The sequence below is a fragment of the Ambystoma mexicanum genome, chromosome 5q (genome assembly GCF_040938575.1).
Source record: "Ambystoma mexicanum isolate Mex_15411 chromosome 5q, UKY_AmexF1_1, whole genome shotgun sequence".
In the NCBI taxonomy this organism is placed as follows: domain Eukaryota; kingdom Metazoa; phylum Chordata; class Amphibia; order Caudata; family Ambystomatidae; genus Ambystoma; species Ambystoma mexicanum.
Genome location: NC_090933.1, coordinates 634,804,443 through 634,823,212, shown reverse-complemented (window position 1 = coordinate 634,823,212; position 18,770 = coordinate 634,804,443). Strand labels below are relative to the sequence as shown.

The window sequence follows — 18,770 nt, the reverse complement described above, 5'->3', positions numbered from 1 at the left end:
CAGAGGATATCCATGTAAATGAGTCTCACAACTGAAGAGTTGAAAAAAATTGAATGACTTACCTATTTGGATTTTGACTTGTGACAAGCTAAAGCCTTAAGATGCTCCGGCAGAGAATGCGAGACTAACTTCCGCCAACTCAACAAACGGTCCATCAAAGACCACGTAACTAAGCGCCCAGCACGCAACGCAGGAATCCCACTGGTGATCAGCCCGCAAACATTACAGACAGTGAATAGGTGTTTGAAGCCAGGGAGGATCCCCCACAGGAGGTGCACCAGGTAAACCCGCTCGTGAACATACACCGGGGAACTAGGTGCCGGGAGCTGGATGAATAGAAAAGGGCACACCAGTTAAAGGTTGCTACAGAGCAAAAAAATGTGCACGCTGACGTGAAGCTTTCTGCAGAAAAGAGGACTGATGTGAGGTGCATCTTTGCAAGGCAAAATGGTTCCAGTCACTTTCCTGCGCAGGGAGGCCCATGCAGTATGGAGGAAAGGGCCGGGACATAGGTGTAATCCTGCTTACCACAACGCTATCCAAGGCAGTGGGCAAGTACTTCTGTGCATCATTCTTGTGAATCCCAGGAGTGGAAGCTGCTTCTCCTTACACTGGAACTCTGCTTAAGACCTTTACGTCCATATTTCACATGTTGCATGCAGCCTGTACTAATTAAAATCAGTACTTTTCCTACACTAGCTGAATGGGCTCTCCTGGACGGCTCACCTTTAGCCTCAGCAACATTTTGGGACACCTAAAAGACTATCAGAGCCTTGGTATATGCTAGGCCTGGACTTCTGAAGTATTATTATATAGTGCTGGGTGCCTCATAATTGTAAGGCCTTTATACTGATATGCGCTTAACATCTGTTCTCCTTACTTTGGTGAATACATTGTTTACATAACTGCTTGTGATTCGAAAATAGTGTGTAACCCATAGTAGGTTTCCTAATTGGTGTATATATGTAGTATGTGTACTTGCCTTTAAATAATTAAAGCGTGCTTTAGTGTAGTATTGTAATAAACAATTGTTATTGGTATAACTTGCCTGTATGGTGTTTATATTTACTCATCAGCTCTGCTGTAAACTGTGCTACAAAACAGTGTCCACTTCCTCCTCAGTTCAGCCTCACTGCTTGGTCAACGCTACTTAAGAGTGGCTTTGCTCAACTGGGGCTGTGAATAATCTTGCTAATCTAGTTTGACTTTTCCAAGTCCTACCCCAGGTAGTGACTTTGAAAACCCCCAACAGATTATCTGCAGCACTAACCCTGTGCGTGCCCAGTGAAATCAAAAGGTAGCCTTGCACTAAAGAAAAGTTGATGTGCACGTGACCTAACACATTTGACAAAACTGGGTACTAGTTGTACCCTTATCCTGAAACGCACAACAACCTCTATGTCCCTGATAAGGCCTGGAATTACAATCATCTTAGTAGTATGTTTCCAGACTGTTTCAAACATTCGTTAATCCAGCCTCTCCAAGAAACATTCCCTTTATCCATCAGCTTTTAGCTGCATGTAGGCCTATTGCCTCTAAACTTCTATAAGATTGTGCTCCAATATGTGCTTCTGGACAAGCTTAAGTTTGACTTCCAGATTTGCCACAAAAGTTGCCTTCTTTTCATAGTTGGATGAAGACCACCAAAAAGCTTCAGAATTCCCTTGTTTACCTAGTCCACTGCACATATACATACATCCTTTCACATTGTAAGCAAATCAAAGGGAGGTTGTAGGCTATTTTCTCATTCTGTGACTAATTCAACCACATGACCTGCAAATGCATTATCTTTAGATATTTGTTACTCCTTTATTATTATTATGGGTTTCATTTTTTTATTTTTTATTTTTTTTTACAAATGGTAGGAATTAAAGTATTCAAAGTGAAGCTAAACAGGGTAGACAGTGCAACAACAAAAACTTCTCTGTGGCTTACATATCCATGGATATTGCTGAATGCCTCATTGTGGTCTCAGTAAGAGAAGCCACATCAATCACAAGGCTCACATTTAAGCAACACAGCCTTTAAAACTGCCTAGCTCACAAATGCCTTTATAGCATTGCTTCCTCACAGCTCTCTGAAAAAAATATTTTGTACAATTCTAGTAGAATGTTCAGCTCCTAGCACCACCTTTTACACCTAAACCTGGCATTAAAATTCAATAAAATGAATGGCTGAGTATTGTTCAAGGTCCCCATCAATTAACCCTGCCCTTTCCATTTAGGGGAAACCTAACGTGTACATCCACACTACTTTGCGCCATTCCCCCAACCACTCCCCAACTCCATGAGTTTACCACTCTCCCCATCTATATGACTGGAAGGCACTTCAGCCAACCCCCATCCACAAATTTGTTATGCACCCACCCATCCCCTTGGCCCCCAAAGACAATCCCATCTCAATTTTGTTCATCACAGTGCACACTGTCCCCAATCACTCACCAATACACCTGTTAGGCAAGATTGTATGCAGTACCCTTTGGGTGCACTACAACAACCCTGGCATCCTGGCAATAGGAAGCCAACCTTTGGTACAAGCTTGTCCTAGACAGGTTGGTAGCATGTTGAGCAGCCAGGCTTATCTCAAGAGGGGTCAATGTGAGCTGTAAGGGAGTTACACAGAGATTCACAGTGAGAAGTATTCAAATAAATACTTACACACAAGGTTTCTTGAATAAACAAATATTAATTTATCAGTCAGTTAGAATAAGTCTTCTTCAGAGGGGAGCAATACAACAGTAACACTCAAAAGAATAATACACACTCTTAATATTTCCAAATCAGAAAGGACCCTTTTGGTATGGCCCACAGACACTACCTACACCCTCGGATGACTTCAATAGTTAGGGTGCTGGGGACATTAATATATCAATGTTGCATTTAGAATCAGTTTTAAGAGTTTGTCAAAGAGGAAGATTATTATGACACAAGAGATGGCACAAATATTTCTCAAGGCAGGTAAGTACTTTTGTAATCCCCCACCCCCATGCAAAGTTGGTTAACCCTTTCCTGGAAGGAAGACCAAACACATTCACAAAAGGTAAGAAGTCTCATTCAGGGAGCCAGGCTAAGCCAAAGTCAATTGGAGCAAAAGTCTAGGTGAAACTGAAGCACTCTTCAGAGGAAAGTCAAAGTGTTGCACAATGTTTTAAAAGTATTTGTAGAAAGAAGAATTCAAAGTAGGGCCACAAGCTGTTTAGGCTTGTGAAGTAAAGAATCTTACCAGCAACTCTACCGAACAACCACGACAAGTCTCACCAACAGAGAACAAGTGCAGTTACACAAAAAGAGGTAAGTTCTCTTAAGACTGTACAGTACCTTTAGGTTGAAGAAAAATGCAGCAGATGACTTCTGTTTCTGTGCAGCTCTGCAGATCCTGGTGTTCCTGAGCCTCAGTCGTGCGGACAAGAGGGAGGACGTCTGGGGACTCCTGCACTGCAATGGGACGGTTACCGACTGCAACCGGTAATCTTCAAACAAGTGGCACATCTTGGTTTCAGCTCCTTGCCTCTACCGCAAATAGCAACACTGTGGTTTCTGGCTGTCGAGGTGTCCTTGCATCTTGGGTCCAGCACTCTGTTGAGGTGGCTCAGGCTTGGTCAGTGTTGCTTCCTGGGAGTCCAGAGGATCTTCCTGGAGCTCTTGGCCAACTTAAAAGCAACGCGCACAATCTGGTGTTCCTCTCCCTGGCGTTTGTTTCCAGCAACAACTCTGTGGAAATTCAAACAGCTCTGAGAGAACGTCCAGGTGGCTTACTTTGCGGTCGATTGGTCCCACCAACTCAAAAGGGAGAAGTTGTCCACGCAGCAGTTTCTCTGTGGATACGAATTTGGAGTTTCACCACAGGAGCAGGGTTTCACCGGGCAAACCAACGGTCCAGTAGATGCAACAGGCGCCCTCTTAAAGTTCTTCGGTTCCTTCGTCCAGCAGTCGACTCTGCTTTCCAAGCCAAAAGCCTTGCCTTTTATTCAGTTCTCTCCCATTCATTCCAGCCTAGCTGTCAATCACCCAGCATGGTGGCTGTCCTTGCCAGACAGTCAGCCGGCCAATCACTAGAGTACATTTGGGTCTCCTACGAGACTAAGTACAGGGAGTTTCGGGTACCTCCCTCATTTCCTGGCCCCACCAGACACCCTGGAGCCAGGAGGTGGGCTTCAGTTGTGAATCTCGGCAAAGGCAAAGCGAACAAAGGGACGAAACCTGGTTTGGTGCGCAGAGTACATCTCAAGAAGGACCATTCCAAGAAGAAATGGAGAAAGAAAGAGACCGGGCCATTTTGACAAAAATGGCACCATTGGGTGCTTTACTGCAGCTACGAACGCAGCCCACAGTAAAAGCACACCACGGTAATTAAAAGGAAACCACTGCCACCAGCCATTCATCGAGGAAAGGGTAACAAAAATGTAACATGAGAAGCTAGCCAAAGGGGATACTAAGTCACCCCTCCACCACCCTATTGTAAGATAGTGTGTGCTGGGTCTAGAAAGTTACAATTGTAAGTAAAGTCAATTTCACTTTAATGTTCTTGGAAACAGTAGTTTATCCAAGAGAAGGTATTCAAACCTTTGGGAAAGCTGAAAGACTTCCCTGTGCCACTGCCCTGAAGTTGCTGTGTGACACAATGTAAAAGATGATGCCTATGAAGTTTGTCAGACTCCGTAACCAAAAGAAACAGAGTTCAAAATCACATTAAAATACATGAGAGACTGGGGAAAAGGGGTCTCACTCTCTCCAGGTTAAAATAATAAAGTCCTCAGAATCCAGCAAAGTTGCTGTGGGTCTCTAAGGTAGAGGGAATTGGCCCATTTCTGAGAATTCTCCCCAACACCCAACTCATTCAAGCATCAAGAACTGTATCTCCCACAAAGCAGCTCATATTCGCTTTCTGAAATTTGTTGTGCGCCTCAGCCAACCCTGGTACCCTACCCATGCCAACACTCCACCACACAATTCACTACTCTCATCTCAATTCCATTCCTCCACACCTCAAACTGCCCGCTAAAATTTACCCTCCAGGACCTGACCTCCATTTCTACTTATTATTGCCCACCTGCCCTCCCCACATCACAGTTTAGCGCCCTGCCCATCACTCCAGCTGATCCAATGGAAATACTTAAATCTTACACAGTTACTGAATATCCAAGAAGCCAGACATGTTGCCACTCCATCTAAAGTCGTTCATCATCTTCTACATCATTATACAATTTATCAATGATATATACCACAATGCCTCGTTCTTGGATTCTCTTATCCGATTTTACGGACACATGCATGAAAATCAAGGTCCAAAAATAACAAATTAGAACAGGGTGACACTCGCCAAACCTCCACTGAAACAGAAACCACATACACAGTGTGAGTGCTAAGCCACTCCCATTGGCCCAAACACCATATGGACAGTTGTAGACGCAGCACAAGCAACTGACAAAGCCCATCACATGACAACTCTGCTCACTTCAAGCCGCAACATTACTGTGCAAGACTTATTGGGCAAAAGACTGGACCCAAAGCACTGGTCAGTTCTATGACTATTATGAAAGAAATAAAAGATTATTGGATTACAACTGAATTATGAACCGAGTGTGACTGCAACGGGTAGTTGTGTCCAGCATGATCCCATGGCCAAGGAATCCAAAAGACCAACAACTCAACAAGTACACCACACTCTGCATGTCCAATTGATGAGAAATAAATCAATATTTAATAGGATTGACAGAGCCGACAGGTGTTTCCACCACAGGTCTTTCAGGCTGTACTGCGGTCCTTTACTTGAACCCCAGTTTTGGGGAAAACAAGCTGAATAATGTGGATGAATTACACCGCCAGTGCGGAGCGAAACTCTTGTCTCACGCAGATAGCCATGCAAAATTAATTTAAGATTGGAATGCTTCATGAGCCTTGCATTGTTGACACTCTCCAGCCTGGCAGTTTTCTTTGATGTGGGGCAGCTCAAGCCATTGCAGTGAGAATGTGCAATATACTACATGCAGTCTCATTGGCTAGGAAATGTCAAGATGTAATGTCCTCATGCAAGTGTTAAGTATTAAATGAAATGTCTATTATAAATTGTCTGATTACAATCTACAGCAGTACACAGTTATACCAATGGCACTGAACACTCTACAAATGAATCTTAACATAATAAAAACATTGTGCTCTTATGAAGACCTCTACAGAACAACCTTACAGTTCGGCTTCTTAAATATGCCCCTCACCCTTCCACGTAAGGCATCCATGTCCAACTCTGCTTTCTTAGCCCACTTCTGCCAGAAATTGGGATCATCCAGTGAAATGTCAGTTCTGTTCCCAGATGACACAAAGCTCGCCTGGAGGATAGCAAATTCAAGAACAAGGAAACAGGTTTAGGATTCTACAAATGTAGTACACACAAGTATGACCTGAGCAGATGATTAAGGCCTGTTGGTTTTTTATATGCCCTCTGCATATAAAATTAATTCTGGTAAATCAAACCTTATTTACAATTGGAAAGTATCAATGCTACAAAGCCTCAGTGAACTGGAAAGGACTAAACCTGTGCAGAACATTTGTCTTGTGGCAAGTTGTAAAATTACCCTAAATATGTATGAGAATAATATTTTTTCTTCTGAAAGCAATCATTTTAAACAAATTTCTTTTGAAGAAATGCATACACCATTACATTGAAGACACTTTCCGAGTGGGGCTACAACTACAAGAAAAAGCTTTCTTCTGGTCATGAGTGAAGAGTCGCATGGCACGGTAGGCGCTCAGCGATTGTGCTAAAATCTTGCTGTAAATTCTCATTCTTGAGAAACCCTCCATCCATGCATTAGAGTAGGCTTTGATTAGACTGGTCAACAAGTAATTGGGAATAAACACGAGATGTTGCTAAAAAAAAAAAAACCTGAACATTACATTGCCCTTAGTTTGTGAAGCATAAATGATTAAAGGATTGTCACTTTTACTCACCTTCGCAAACGTAGAGCCCTTCCCCTCAGACTCTATGGTAATAGTATGAGTCCGCCTCAGAAGAATCTGATCAATGTCCTCCTCACAGAACTTCGATCCTTCATCTTCCTCATCCATGAGAGCACCATAGGCTCCTTTACGCAGAAGATCTTCAATCTCTTTTTTGGAAAGCTGCTGAACCTTGAATTTACCATAGAAAAAGCACAGAAAAAGGGATTTGATCATTTAGAATCACCTTCAAGACACTGCAAGTAGCAAAAATTGGGAACACATTTTGGTTGAAAAATGTATATTTCACAGGCAATACTAATGAGAAAACATTAAACTATTTAACAGACTAACGTTGGGCACACAGGGAGGCTAACATTCTCAAGTCTGTAGGTCTTAGGATAGATTTTCAGGGTAGATTTATGTTTTCAGGGTAGATTTTTATGCACAATATCCTCTACATTTCAGACTCCAAGCATATTATTTCTTTTCATACATTTTTCTTGATACTTTCCTTTAAGTTTTATGGCATCTGTCTTGACTTTTGCATCACTAGCACTCTGTGCAGTGTTAATGGTAGACTTGGGAATACATTTTTTATTTTCTGTTATGAGGGATTATTTGTATCCTTCGTATCTTTTCCTATTGTGGTATCAGCACACCCCACCTTATGTGGAGTGCTGAGGGGCTACATTGTATCACCTTTCTCACTGCTCCTGTACCTTTTTGGTTGCAGTGACAAGCTAATCTGAATGCCTGGTGGCACTGGGTTTATTCACCTAGGCTTTACTTACAGCCATGCTAGTGCACTGAAGGGTCACCCAAAATGGCGACAGCTCTTTTTTCATCATTTCTGGTTTGCTTGTCACTTCTTGGTCGTCATCCTGCTGCACTGAGTGGGGTGTGAGAGGTCCTAGTTGGACTTTTGTCTTCGATGTGAATCTGAGGACAGGAAACAGGGGATGGCCCACCACCCAGAGTTTGAATGATGCATCGGTGCCAATTGGCTGGGTTCCTGAATAAAATGCATGGATCCTGGACAGAAGAACCGATGAGGAGGAAGGAGAGATGTCTATAGCCACTTCCAGATGACCGGAAATGCCCGCCGAGTAACTGCAGGGGTCCAACCTCTTCTTCCAAGCGTCAGGAGAGCCCCGAAAATGATTCTCTCCCTTAGACTGGGGGGTCCAATCAGATTGACGATCTGCATTTTCGAGCCATCCCATGACGAGCTGTGACCGGGACCCTGGCCACTGTGCAGTCCATCATCTTCCGAAGATGGAATCTTTTAGTGGACTCTTTCCATACCTCCAGAGGCAAGATTCCACTCCTTGAAGCCCCCTCAAAGTGCTGGACCAAGAAAACGAGATGAATCGACCAGGCAGTAATCGTTCCTCACTGGTGTCTTGAAATGGCACCAAAAATCACAGAAGCTCGTATAATCCTTTGTGTGGAGCCTCTTCACTCGGCTGCTGCTGCAAGATCCACTCCCTTCTTTCATCTACCTGGCCAAGAATCCGGTGACCAGGTCTGCTGCATCATGGGGGCATGGTGCTGCATTTGCTTCTTCACTCCTAAGGTCCTGTGAGACTTTCGTCTGTGTCTCTTTGGCCTATGTGTATACTCTTGTACCACTTACAGCCCCCTTCTTCCTCCTAAAATAGGCTTGGCTGCTCAGCCATTGCTAGCACCAAAACGTGTATGGTTCAGGCCTATACTAAGAGCTGGAGGCCTGTTTCCCAAGTGTGAGTGTTCTAAAGCTCCTTAACAATAGGTGCTCCTATACTCAAGTTATTCCTCATTCTTTTCATGTGCGAGTTACAGAACAAAGATATTCCACTATGACAAAAAAGAAACAAAATAGATCATCTTAACTCAATCAATCGCTGAACATAACTGTCAGCTACTCTTTAATTTGTACTTGTAAATTTAAGAATACATTCGATTTGGACATATTGGGCCTTTTTTCATACCATACAGCATATGTAAACCTGGCAATCCACAAAAAGCACAGAAGTACAAGTTTATATCTGCATTGCAAAGTTCAATCCTTACCCCATTTGTAGCACTCTCTCTCCCGCTCATGGATTGTAGGACAGCTTTATCGAGCCCAAGCTTTAAACTGGCCTTGTCAAACATTTCCCTTTCATATGAGTTTCTGGTTATCAACCTATAGATTTTCACAGATTTGCTCTGTCCTATTCTGTGGCATCGAGCTTGAGCCTGTATGAAAAAAAGATGATTTGAAAGCGACGATTAATGTCAATCCAAGTTTAACAAATTGTACATTTCATTTGTGATGAATGTATAACTAGACCAGATATTGTGTAGCCATGCATTACGGTTCTATGATGCTATGAAGTATATCTGGTGACCCGAAACTCTGGCTGATGCAATACGGTTTGTTTGTAAATGTTACCTGAACCCCCAACAGCTTAGTTGCAATTTCATTACTTGCAGCCCTTGCCCTCCCCTGCATCACAACTAGTTGGAAAAGTAAATGTGCAGCCAAAACCACTGGGAGAGGGGAGCTCAGATATCAGAATTCAAGCAAAAAACAGCACCCTTTAAAAAGGAGGATGCACTTATTGATTAATGCTTAAAAAATGCAGACAGAGCCGAACATCACTGCCCTTCACATTACTGAAAAAAGGTACTTGCCTCCCTCTGCAAGGTAACCAGATACTGCCTGCTTGTTTCAACTGGACAGCATGGCTCCTGCTATCATGCAGTCCAGCCACCTGAACCTCCCGGAAGATGGCATGAAAGTGCCCCAGGAGGCCAGAATCCATTTAACCAGTTTCCCTATACCTTTAAATAAAATATCTTTCTCTGGTGCCACAAGAGGGATTGATGCAGTATCCTGCCACTATGATGCTGCACTTCCTTAACTCATATATTTGGCTGTTATTGGCTTAGAGTTCTTCGATAAATGTACACCTTTTTGCCATTACAGCTTTTTACATAACCATTGCTAAGAGTTTTAAGAGGGCTTAAAGAAATGTTAGCCCCCCCCCCCCATTTAGAGACTCTACAACGTGGTTGCTGCGTGCTGTCCTTTCAAAGTTGATGGGCTCCCATTTTGACCTACGCACAAATCAGAGCTCCAGAATTTGAACTGGAAAGTAGACTTTGTTGTAGCAATCACTTAGGCTATAAGGGTTTGTGAGATCCAAGACCTGTGTGCAGAAGCGCCATACATTTTCATAATCAAGTGGTGGCCTAGTATTTTCATATTAATCAAACCATCTTTTGATCTCCATTTTCCCAAATCCCTCCTCACCGGAAAGAAAGATCCCTTCACACCTTTGATGTGAAGATGGCTTTTTTAAATTATCTTTATCGGAGAAAGGCATTTAGAGCCACTGGACAGATTTTTGCGAACTATAGCATAGGAATAAGTTAGTTACCTATAACTATGATTCAAGTTATTAGGTCTCCAGAGGTAAGTTTTGCAGGGAGCTTTCCTCCACCCTTTAATACTGTTTTGTAATCTATTCACAGCATGTGAATATATGAAAGATCCAATGCTGGAGAAGGAATTACTTACCTGTAACTCCGTTTCTCCAGCATTGGTATCTTTCATACATTCACATGCTGTGAATATTCCCCGTCAGGCTGGGAATCCTCGGTAACAGCAGTTTACACTTAAACTGAAAACTTTTTCACTTTTATGCTCTATTACAGTCATTTTGGATCATACTGCCCATAGCCAATAGGAACACCTCCCTAAGCTCCTCCCCTGTAGGCCATCTTCAGATTTCAGCAAGCGCACATGAGTGGCAGTAACAGCCAAAAGACGAGCCATGCGGGGTAGATGGGAGGGTCGCATGTGAATCTATAAAAAGATACCAATGCTGGAGAAACAGAGTTACAGGTGAGTAACTCCAGATTCACATGCTGTGAATAGATTACAAAGCAGTATTAAAGGGTGGAGGCAAGTTCCCAGCACAACTTACCACTGGAGACCTACTAACCTCAAGCAAAATGTTTCCTCAGAACTGATTGGCTGACTCTAGACTGTTATGTAGAATCTGTTGACACAGTAGAACCTGGTGAATGTATGCACAGATCTCCATGTGACTGCACGGCAGATGTCGGACAGCGGGATTCCGGAAAGAAAAGCAGTAGTTGTAGCCACTGCTCTGGTGGAGTGCGCCTGGGGCCTGCTGGCCTGTTGATGGCAGAAAAATATGCAGGCTGCAATCCATCTTGAAATGGAGGACTTGGAGACTTCCCATGCCCTGAAAGTCCAAATGAAACGAACAGCTGATCCGTTGTACGGAAATACTTTGTACGTGTCACATGGTACTTGAGGATGCTCACAACATCCAGCGTGTGCAGGGTAAGCTCCACTGGTGACAGTGTGCCAAAACATACTGGCAAAACCACCTGCTGATTAATATGGAAAGAGGATGGCGCCTTTGGCATAAAGGTTGGGTTAGTATGCAGAAAAGCCTTATCCTTGTGGAAAGTCGAGTAGGGCAGCTTGAATGAAAAATGCCTGGATCTCACCCACTTGCCTGGCCAATGTGATGGCCATCACGAACACAGTTTTCCAAGAAAGGTGTTTAATGGATGCTTGGTGTATAAGCCTGAAGAGTGGCCTCATGAGTATTGCAAGTAGCACATTTAGCCCCCATGCTGGAGCAGGGCGACGTACAGGTGGAAAAGATCGGAACAGCACACGCAGGAACTCCTTCACTAGCCGATAGGACCACAAGGAGGGCACCCTTGTGGAGTGGTTGTACCTGGAGATTGCCGCCAGGTGCAGCTTAATGGAATAATGTGTCACGCCAGACTGGGCTAGTGACAACAGGTCTTCTGGCCAAATGGTTTGAGGTCGCAGTCGATAGTTCCTGCACCACAGTTGAAAACGTTTCCACTTGCTTTTTTTTTTTCTCAACAAAAAAGAAAACGGCACCTTCTACTTGCTTTTGTAGCACTTCAATGTGGACAGAGCTCTTGCTAGGACCTCCTGGACAGAGCCCCAAATTCTAAGAACACAGGAGCCAGGCTGTCTGAGAAGGGCTCGGTCGTGGAGCAGCATTGCCCCCTGGTTCCTGGACGGGAGTGATTGGTTTGGGCGCAGCTTTATCGGCGCCACTGACGAGGGCAAGGAGGTCCGAGTACCAAAACTAGCTCGGCCACGCAGGGGCCACGAATATCAGTTTGCAACAATACAGTCTGAAGGTGTGAAGGACTCTAGACGAATCGGGGGAAATGCATACGGAAATGCCCCATCCCATGGTAACGCAATGGCGTCAACCAGGCTCTCCGGATTGGGGAAATGGCTGTGTAAGGCCTTGCAGTGACTTGTCGTAGGTAGCAAAAAGGTCGATTTCTGGAGTATCCCACATCTGAAACAGGCAAAGTTAATAGGTGTGCAGCTCCCACTCATGACAAGAGTGTAACTCCCTGCTGAGAGAGTCTGCCAGAGTTTCTCAATCCCTGGGAGGTGAAGGGGTATGAGATATATGCCGTGCTGTAGAACCTAGTGCCACAGAGCTTGGGCCTCCCTGGAAAGCTGTGGGGACCTCGTCCCTACCGGCTTGCAAACATAAAACATTGATGTTGTGTTGTTGGTGTAAATCCGAACCACCTTCCCCGTCAGGAGGGGGAGGAAGGACTTCAGGGCCCATAATATCGCCCATATCTCCAACAGGTTGATGTGCTGGCTCTTTTCTTCCTCCGACCAACGGCCCCTGGTGTGTTGGTCCAAACAGTGGGTGCCCCAGCCCTCCAGTGAAGCATTTGTCGTGACGGTAGCCTGATGGTCCAGCAACCTGAAGCGAAGACTGACTGATAGCCGGTGTTAGTGCAAGACGGTCGTACCAGCTCCCAGACGCTTGGATTCAACAGGTATCCAGGAATTCCTGTACCGGCCTCATGTGTAGCCGGCAGTTGGTCAACAGGATGCATGACGACAGCATCCCCAGCAGGGATTTGTAGTTGCGGACTACTGTCCCTTGGGCACTGCGGAGGTAGTGCACCTTTTTCAGAAGAGCTGCCACCCTTTCGTCCCAGGGGCCTCGTAGTGCCGGTGCCGAGTCGTGCTCAGAGATAGAGTGCCTGCTGCGATTGGGCCACACACGACTTGGTGAAGTTGATGGATAAACCCAGTCGTTGTAAATACTGAATGGAGGTTGCAGTGTTGGCCTCTGCCAGCAGATAGGAGGGGGCTCTCACCAACCAGTCGTCTAGATACAGGTAGATGTGGATGCCCCTCTGCCGCAGGTGCGCCATCACTGGTGCCAGGCATTTGGCTAACACCCACAGAGTAGACCGCAGGCTGCATGGAATGGCCATGAACTGATAGTGCACTCCTGCCACCACAAAATGTAGGTAGCGCCGGTGTGAGCAGAGAATAGGGATGTGAAAATAGGCTTTCTCAAGGTCGAGGGATGCCAAGAAATCTTTTTTGCAGTTGGGACAACACATGTTGCAGAACAATTGTGTCTTGAGGAAGTTGAGCACCCTTAGATCTTGTTTGGGCCTCCAACCACATGACTTGCGTGCAGTGATTTTTTTCCTTACCAGGAAGTAGCAGGCCTGTCCCCACTTCGCCCTTTGCAACCTTCTCCACTGCGCCCTTTAGTTGTAGAGCTTGCATTTCCTGCAACAAGAGGTGTCGCATTATTTCTAGTTTGTGTGTGGGAGGAATGTCCGGTGGATAGTCTACGAACTCCGAGTGGCCCTGCTGGAGGAGGGATAGCACCCATTCGTTGGTTGGGATGAGTGCTTAAGCGGGGGGACCTGGTCCTGGGCTGGTCATGTCTGTTTGCTGGATCAGCCCCTGGATTGAGAGGAGCCACGACACCGCTGTGAACCCCTGTAGGATTGAGAGTTCCTTCTGTATTGGTCCCCAATGAGTATGGGTCTTTTAAGAAGAGGACTGGTATGTTCAGCGGTTATCGCTTGAAGTCCTGTCATAGCGCCCTTTGCCGGAACAAAAGGACTGGCACCTTTGCTGCAGGGTGACCAAGGAGCGAGCGGTTTCAGTGTCCGTTTTGATGGACTGCAGGGCCTCATCCACTTTTTTTCCAAAAAGGGCAGATCCGTCAAAGGGCATATCAGCGACTGTGGACTTGGCATCGGGTCTAAAGTCTGTGGCCTTCACCCAACCCGGTCTGCGTAGAACCACTCCATTCCTTAGCTGGTGAAACTCAGTATCTGATCTACACTGAGAATGTGATGGCATGGTCTGATGCCATTCACGCTCATTGAAGATGGCAATGGCCTCCTATTTCTGGTCTTCAGGAAGAAACTACAGCAGGGTACCCTTTTTAAATCATAGTTCACGGTCGTAGCATACTAGTATGGCCATTGTATGTACTGTCTTGATAGTCATGACGAACCTTCTTGCCAAAGGCGTCAAGGCGGTTGCCTTCCTTGTCTAGAGGGACAGAGGGGGGCGACAATGGGTTAGCCAACCTTTTCCTGGCTGCTGCAGAGACAGTGTGGGTTGGGTGCGGAGGCAGGTGGCAACGCTCTCCGGGGACTGGTACTTTTTGTTGAACCATTCCTTTTTAGCCAGGGCAGTAGCAGGATGTGCCAAGGTGACTAGGCCATCTTCCCAGACATCTTTAACAGCGGAATGGGAATTACAGATTTCCTACACTGCTCTCTACACTGTTACAGCACACACTCTTTTGCTGCTCCTCTGGGGCAAGGATGAACATCTTGGCCGCTCTGGACATAAACGTGTGAAAGGCCCCCACCTCATCCCGGGGTGAGTCCCTGAGCGGACGCGTTAGGGAGATTTCTCTCAAATGTGTTAATTTCCTCCACCTTAGAGACCCCCCAGCAACTTTGCTGGATTTTGAGGACTTGATTTTTTGTAACCTGGAGAGTGTGAGACCCTTTTCCCCACTCATGTGTTTTAAAGTGATTTTTAACACTGCGTTTCTTTTGGTTGTGGATTCTGACAAACTCCATAGGCATCATATCTTCTAGATAGAAATGTGAATGCTGGCATGTGCCACACTTGGATTTCGTCCTTAACTTTAGCCCTCATTGCATCTAGATATGAATGTTAGCATGTGCCACACTTGACTGAAACTGTGAGGGATGACAAATTCCGAATGATAGCGGGCATCACACCTCGACACAATTGCAAGGACAGCAATGCCAATTGAATAATGCACTAACAACTTCAGCCCTCTGCATACACCTCTCAAACTCTAACAAACGCAACCACAAGCCTAAATACAGCAATCCGCACAAACTTCACTACATTGCAACAAAACAAACCCCACATGGACTTGCACAATAGCACACGACGACTACAGAGCGTAAAACACCCCATGCCCAGCCAACGGACCCAACAGCACATCACTGCTCGCTTGCACTTTTCCAGCTTATTCCCACCAACTAACCCCCACCCTTTCTCCCTTTTCAGAGCCGCCAGAGCGCCAGGGGACCACTCTGGTGGTGATAGTGCGTGGTACAAATATCCTTTAACATTAACATCTTTTACATTGTGTCACACAGCACCTTCAGTGCAGTGGCACAGGAATTCTTCCAGATTGCCCAAAGGTTTAAATACCTTCTCTTGGATAAACAACTGTTTCCAAGAGCAGTAAGGTGAAATTTACTTTACTTACCATTGTAACTTTCTAGACCCAGCACACACCATCTTACAATAGGGTGCTGGAGGGGTTACTCAGTATCCCCTTTGTCTAGCTTCTCATGTAACAATTTTATGTTACCCTTTCCTCACTGAATGGCTGGTGGCAGTGGTTTCCTTTTAAATACTGTGGTGTGTATTTACAGCGGGCTGCGTTCCCAGCTGCAGTAAAGCACACAAGGGTGCCATTTTTGTCAAAATGGTCCTGGTCTTTTTTCGCCATTTTGTTGTGGAAAGGTCCTTCTAGAGATTTACTCAGTGCACCAAACGAGGTTTGGTCCCTTTGTTCGCTTTGCCTTTGGCGGGATTCACGAGTGAAGCCCGCCTCTGGATCCAGGGTGCCCGTTTGGGGCAGGAAGTGAGGGAGGTGCCCGAAACTCCCTGTGCTTAGTCTCCTAGGAGACGCAAATGCACTCTGTAGTGATTAGCCGGCTGACTGTCCGGCAAGGACAGCCACCCTGCTGGGTGACTGACAGTTGGCTGGAATGAATAGGAGAGAACTGAATAAAAGGGGAGGCTTTTGGCTTGGAAGTCAGAGTCGACAGCTGGACGAAGGAACCGAAGAAGAAATTGAAGAGGACGCCTGCGGCAACTCCTGGTCCATTGGTTTGTCTGGTGAAGCCCTGCTGCTGTGCTGAAACGCCAAATTCTTATCGACAGGGAAGCCCCTGGAAGGATGATTTCTCCCCTTGAGTTGGTGGGACCAAACAACTCCAAAGTAAGCCACCTGGACATTCTCTCAGAGCTGGTTGCATTTCCACAAAGTTGATGCTGGAAACAAACGCCAGGGAGAGGAACACCAGGATTGTGTGCATTGCTTCCAAGTTGGCCAAGAGCTCCAGGAAGATCTTCTGAACTACCAGGAAGCAGGACTGACCGAGCCTGAGCCCCCCTCAACAGAGTGCGGGACCCCAGAAGCAAGAAAAGTCTATCTCAACAGCCAGAAACCTCAGTGTTGCTATTTGCGGTAGTTGCGAGGAGCTGAAACACCAAAGTGCCACTTGTTGGAAAGATTGCCGGTTGCGAGCAGTGACTGTCCCAATGCAGTACAGGAGTCCCCAGAAGTCCTCCCTCTTGTCCCCACGACTGAGGCCCAGGAACAGTGAGATCTGCAGAGCTGCACAGGAACAGGAGTCATCTGTTGCACTTTTTCTTCAATCCAAAGGTACTATAAAGTCTGAGAGAACTTAACTCTTATTTTAGAGAGAGGCTTGCATCCTCTACTACTCACAAGCTTAAACAGCTTGTGGCCCTACATTGATTCTTCTTTTCTTCAAAGACTTCTAAAACATTGTGCAAAGACATTTTCTACTTTCCTACCAGGAGGGCTTCAGCCCATATAAGACTTTTGCCCATTGACTTTGGCTTAACCGGTTATACTGAATGACTCTGCTTAGGGGATCCAAAAGTATTAGCATGCTTAAGAATATTTGCGGTCTTTTGTTTGTTCAAATAACCTTTTACTTTGACCAAGTCCTAAGAGTATTCTAATTGCAAACATTAAGATATGAATGTCCCCAGCACCCAAGCTATTGAAGTCACCTGAGGGCGTAGGTTGTGAGTGAGGGCCATCCCAAAAGGGTCTTCACCGATTTGTGTAGTTTGGAAGTGTATTTCTTTTATATTGCTCCCTTCAGAAGAAGGCTTATTCTAACTGACTGATACATGAATAATTGTTTACTCAAGAAACCTTGTGGGTAAGTGTTTATGTTAATACTAGTCACTGTGAATCTCTGTGTAACTCCCCTACAGCTCACATTGACTCCTCTTGAGATAAGCCTGGCTGCTCAACATTCTACCAACCTGTGTAGTCCAAGTGTATACCAAAGGTTGGGTTCCTATTGCCAGGTCAGGGTGTTGTAGTGTACCCAAAGGGTACTGCATACAATCTTGCCTAACAGGAATGTCATCTGGTCCCCCATCACCTGTGACTACATGGCTTCAGTTACTTATGTAACTATTGTTCTCCAGCATGGGTCTGGCATGAATTCACATGCTCATGAGTATTCCCTGTCGTCGGCTGGGACTCTTATTGACGGTCCTCTTCCCTATGCTCCACCCCTGGTGGCCATCTTCAGATTTGGTAAGCACGTGAAGTGGCAGTATGAACCAAGAAGAGCTACAGAGGGGAGGGAGGGTTTGCATGTGAATCCATGCCAGACCCATGCTAGAGAACAATAGAGGTAAGTAACGAACCTTCTCAGCATGCGGTCTGGCATGGATTCACATGCTAATGAATAACGATTACACAGCAATACATATACACAACCAAGGGAGGTAGCAAAGCTACACAGAAGCAATCAAAACCCACCCCTGGAACAGACTCACCTCAAATGAACAGGTTGCCTAGCAGAGCGTGGCTGACCTAGGACTCCCCTGGAATCCCTGTCGACGCAGCAGGACCTTGTGAAGGTGTGCATGGACCTCCACGTAGCAGCCCTGCAGATGTCGAGCACGGGTATACCAGAGAGAATCACGGTCGTTGCTGCGATGGCTCTGGTGAAGTGGGCTCACAGCCGGCCTGGCAGTGGCCTGTTACCCACACAATGACAGTGTATGATGCAGCTGGAGAGCCACCTGTAGATGGAAGCCTTCGACAAGGCCGTTCCATGATTTATAGGTCCAAAGTTGAGAAGTTTTCCGAAAGCTTTTTGTGCGTGCCACAAAGCTTCAAGGCACGAGCAACATCTAGCGAGTACAAGGACCTCTCCCCTGGCGACGACTGATTCGGGAAGAATACCGGCAACACCAAAGGCTTGTTGAGGTGGAACTGAGACGGCACCGTCAGCATAAAGGTGGGGTGTGTATTTAGTACCACCCTTGAAGCGTGGAAGGACAAGTACGGCTGCTTGCAAGACTGGGCTTGGATCTCCCCGACCAGTCTGTGCAATGTGATCGCCACGAGGAAAGCGGTCTTCCACGATAGTGTGGGATGCACTGACCCACTAGGCCCTGCCCTGCGACATCACTATGTTCTGCTTTCACCAGAAACAACAGAGTGGCCGCCAAAAAATCCCTATGTGCGCTAAAAACCTCTGAGAAGTACGCAGGGAAACCGTAAAAATAGGCTGCCAATCTACTTTGCCTGAGTCAGTGGTAGAACAGGAGACCACACTGCCAAAACCTGTCATTGGGCTGCCCACAGAGTGAAATGGAACTACCTGAAAAGGCAGTGCTTCATTGCCAGGAAAACCCAGAAGTGCTCT

At 45.8% G+C, this 18,770-nt stretch overlaps 1 protein-coding gene across 2 annotated transcripts in view; it reads right to left on the bottom strand.

The window, feature by feature from the left end:
• The window catches only part of CHD7 (chromodomain helicase DNA binding protein 7), a 1,412,705-nt gene that overhangs the window by 292,964 nt on the left and 1,100,971 nt on the right, over positions 1-18,770 (bottom strand). For both annotated transcript variants that reach the window (XM_069621097.1, XM_069621098.1), the window contains exons 18-20: positions 8,991-9,158; positions 6,948-7,127; positions 6,215-6,325 (exon numbers count right to left, since the gene is read on the bottom strand). In XM_069621097.1, coding sequence (XP_069477198.1) covers positions 6,215-6,325; positions 6,948-7,127; positions 8,991-9,158 — 459 coding nt within the window. The remainder of the gene's footprint in view (positions 1-6,214; positions 6,326-6,947; positions 7,128-8,990; positions 9,159-18,770) is intronic.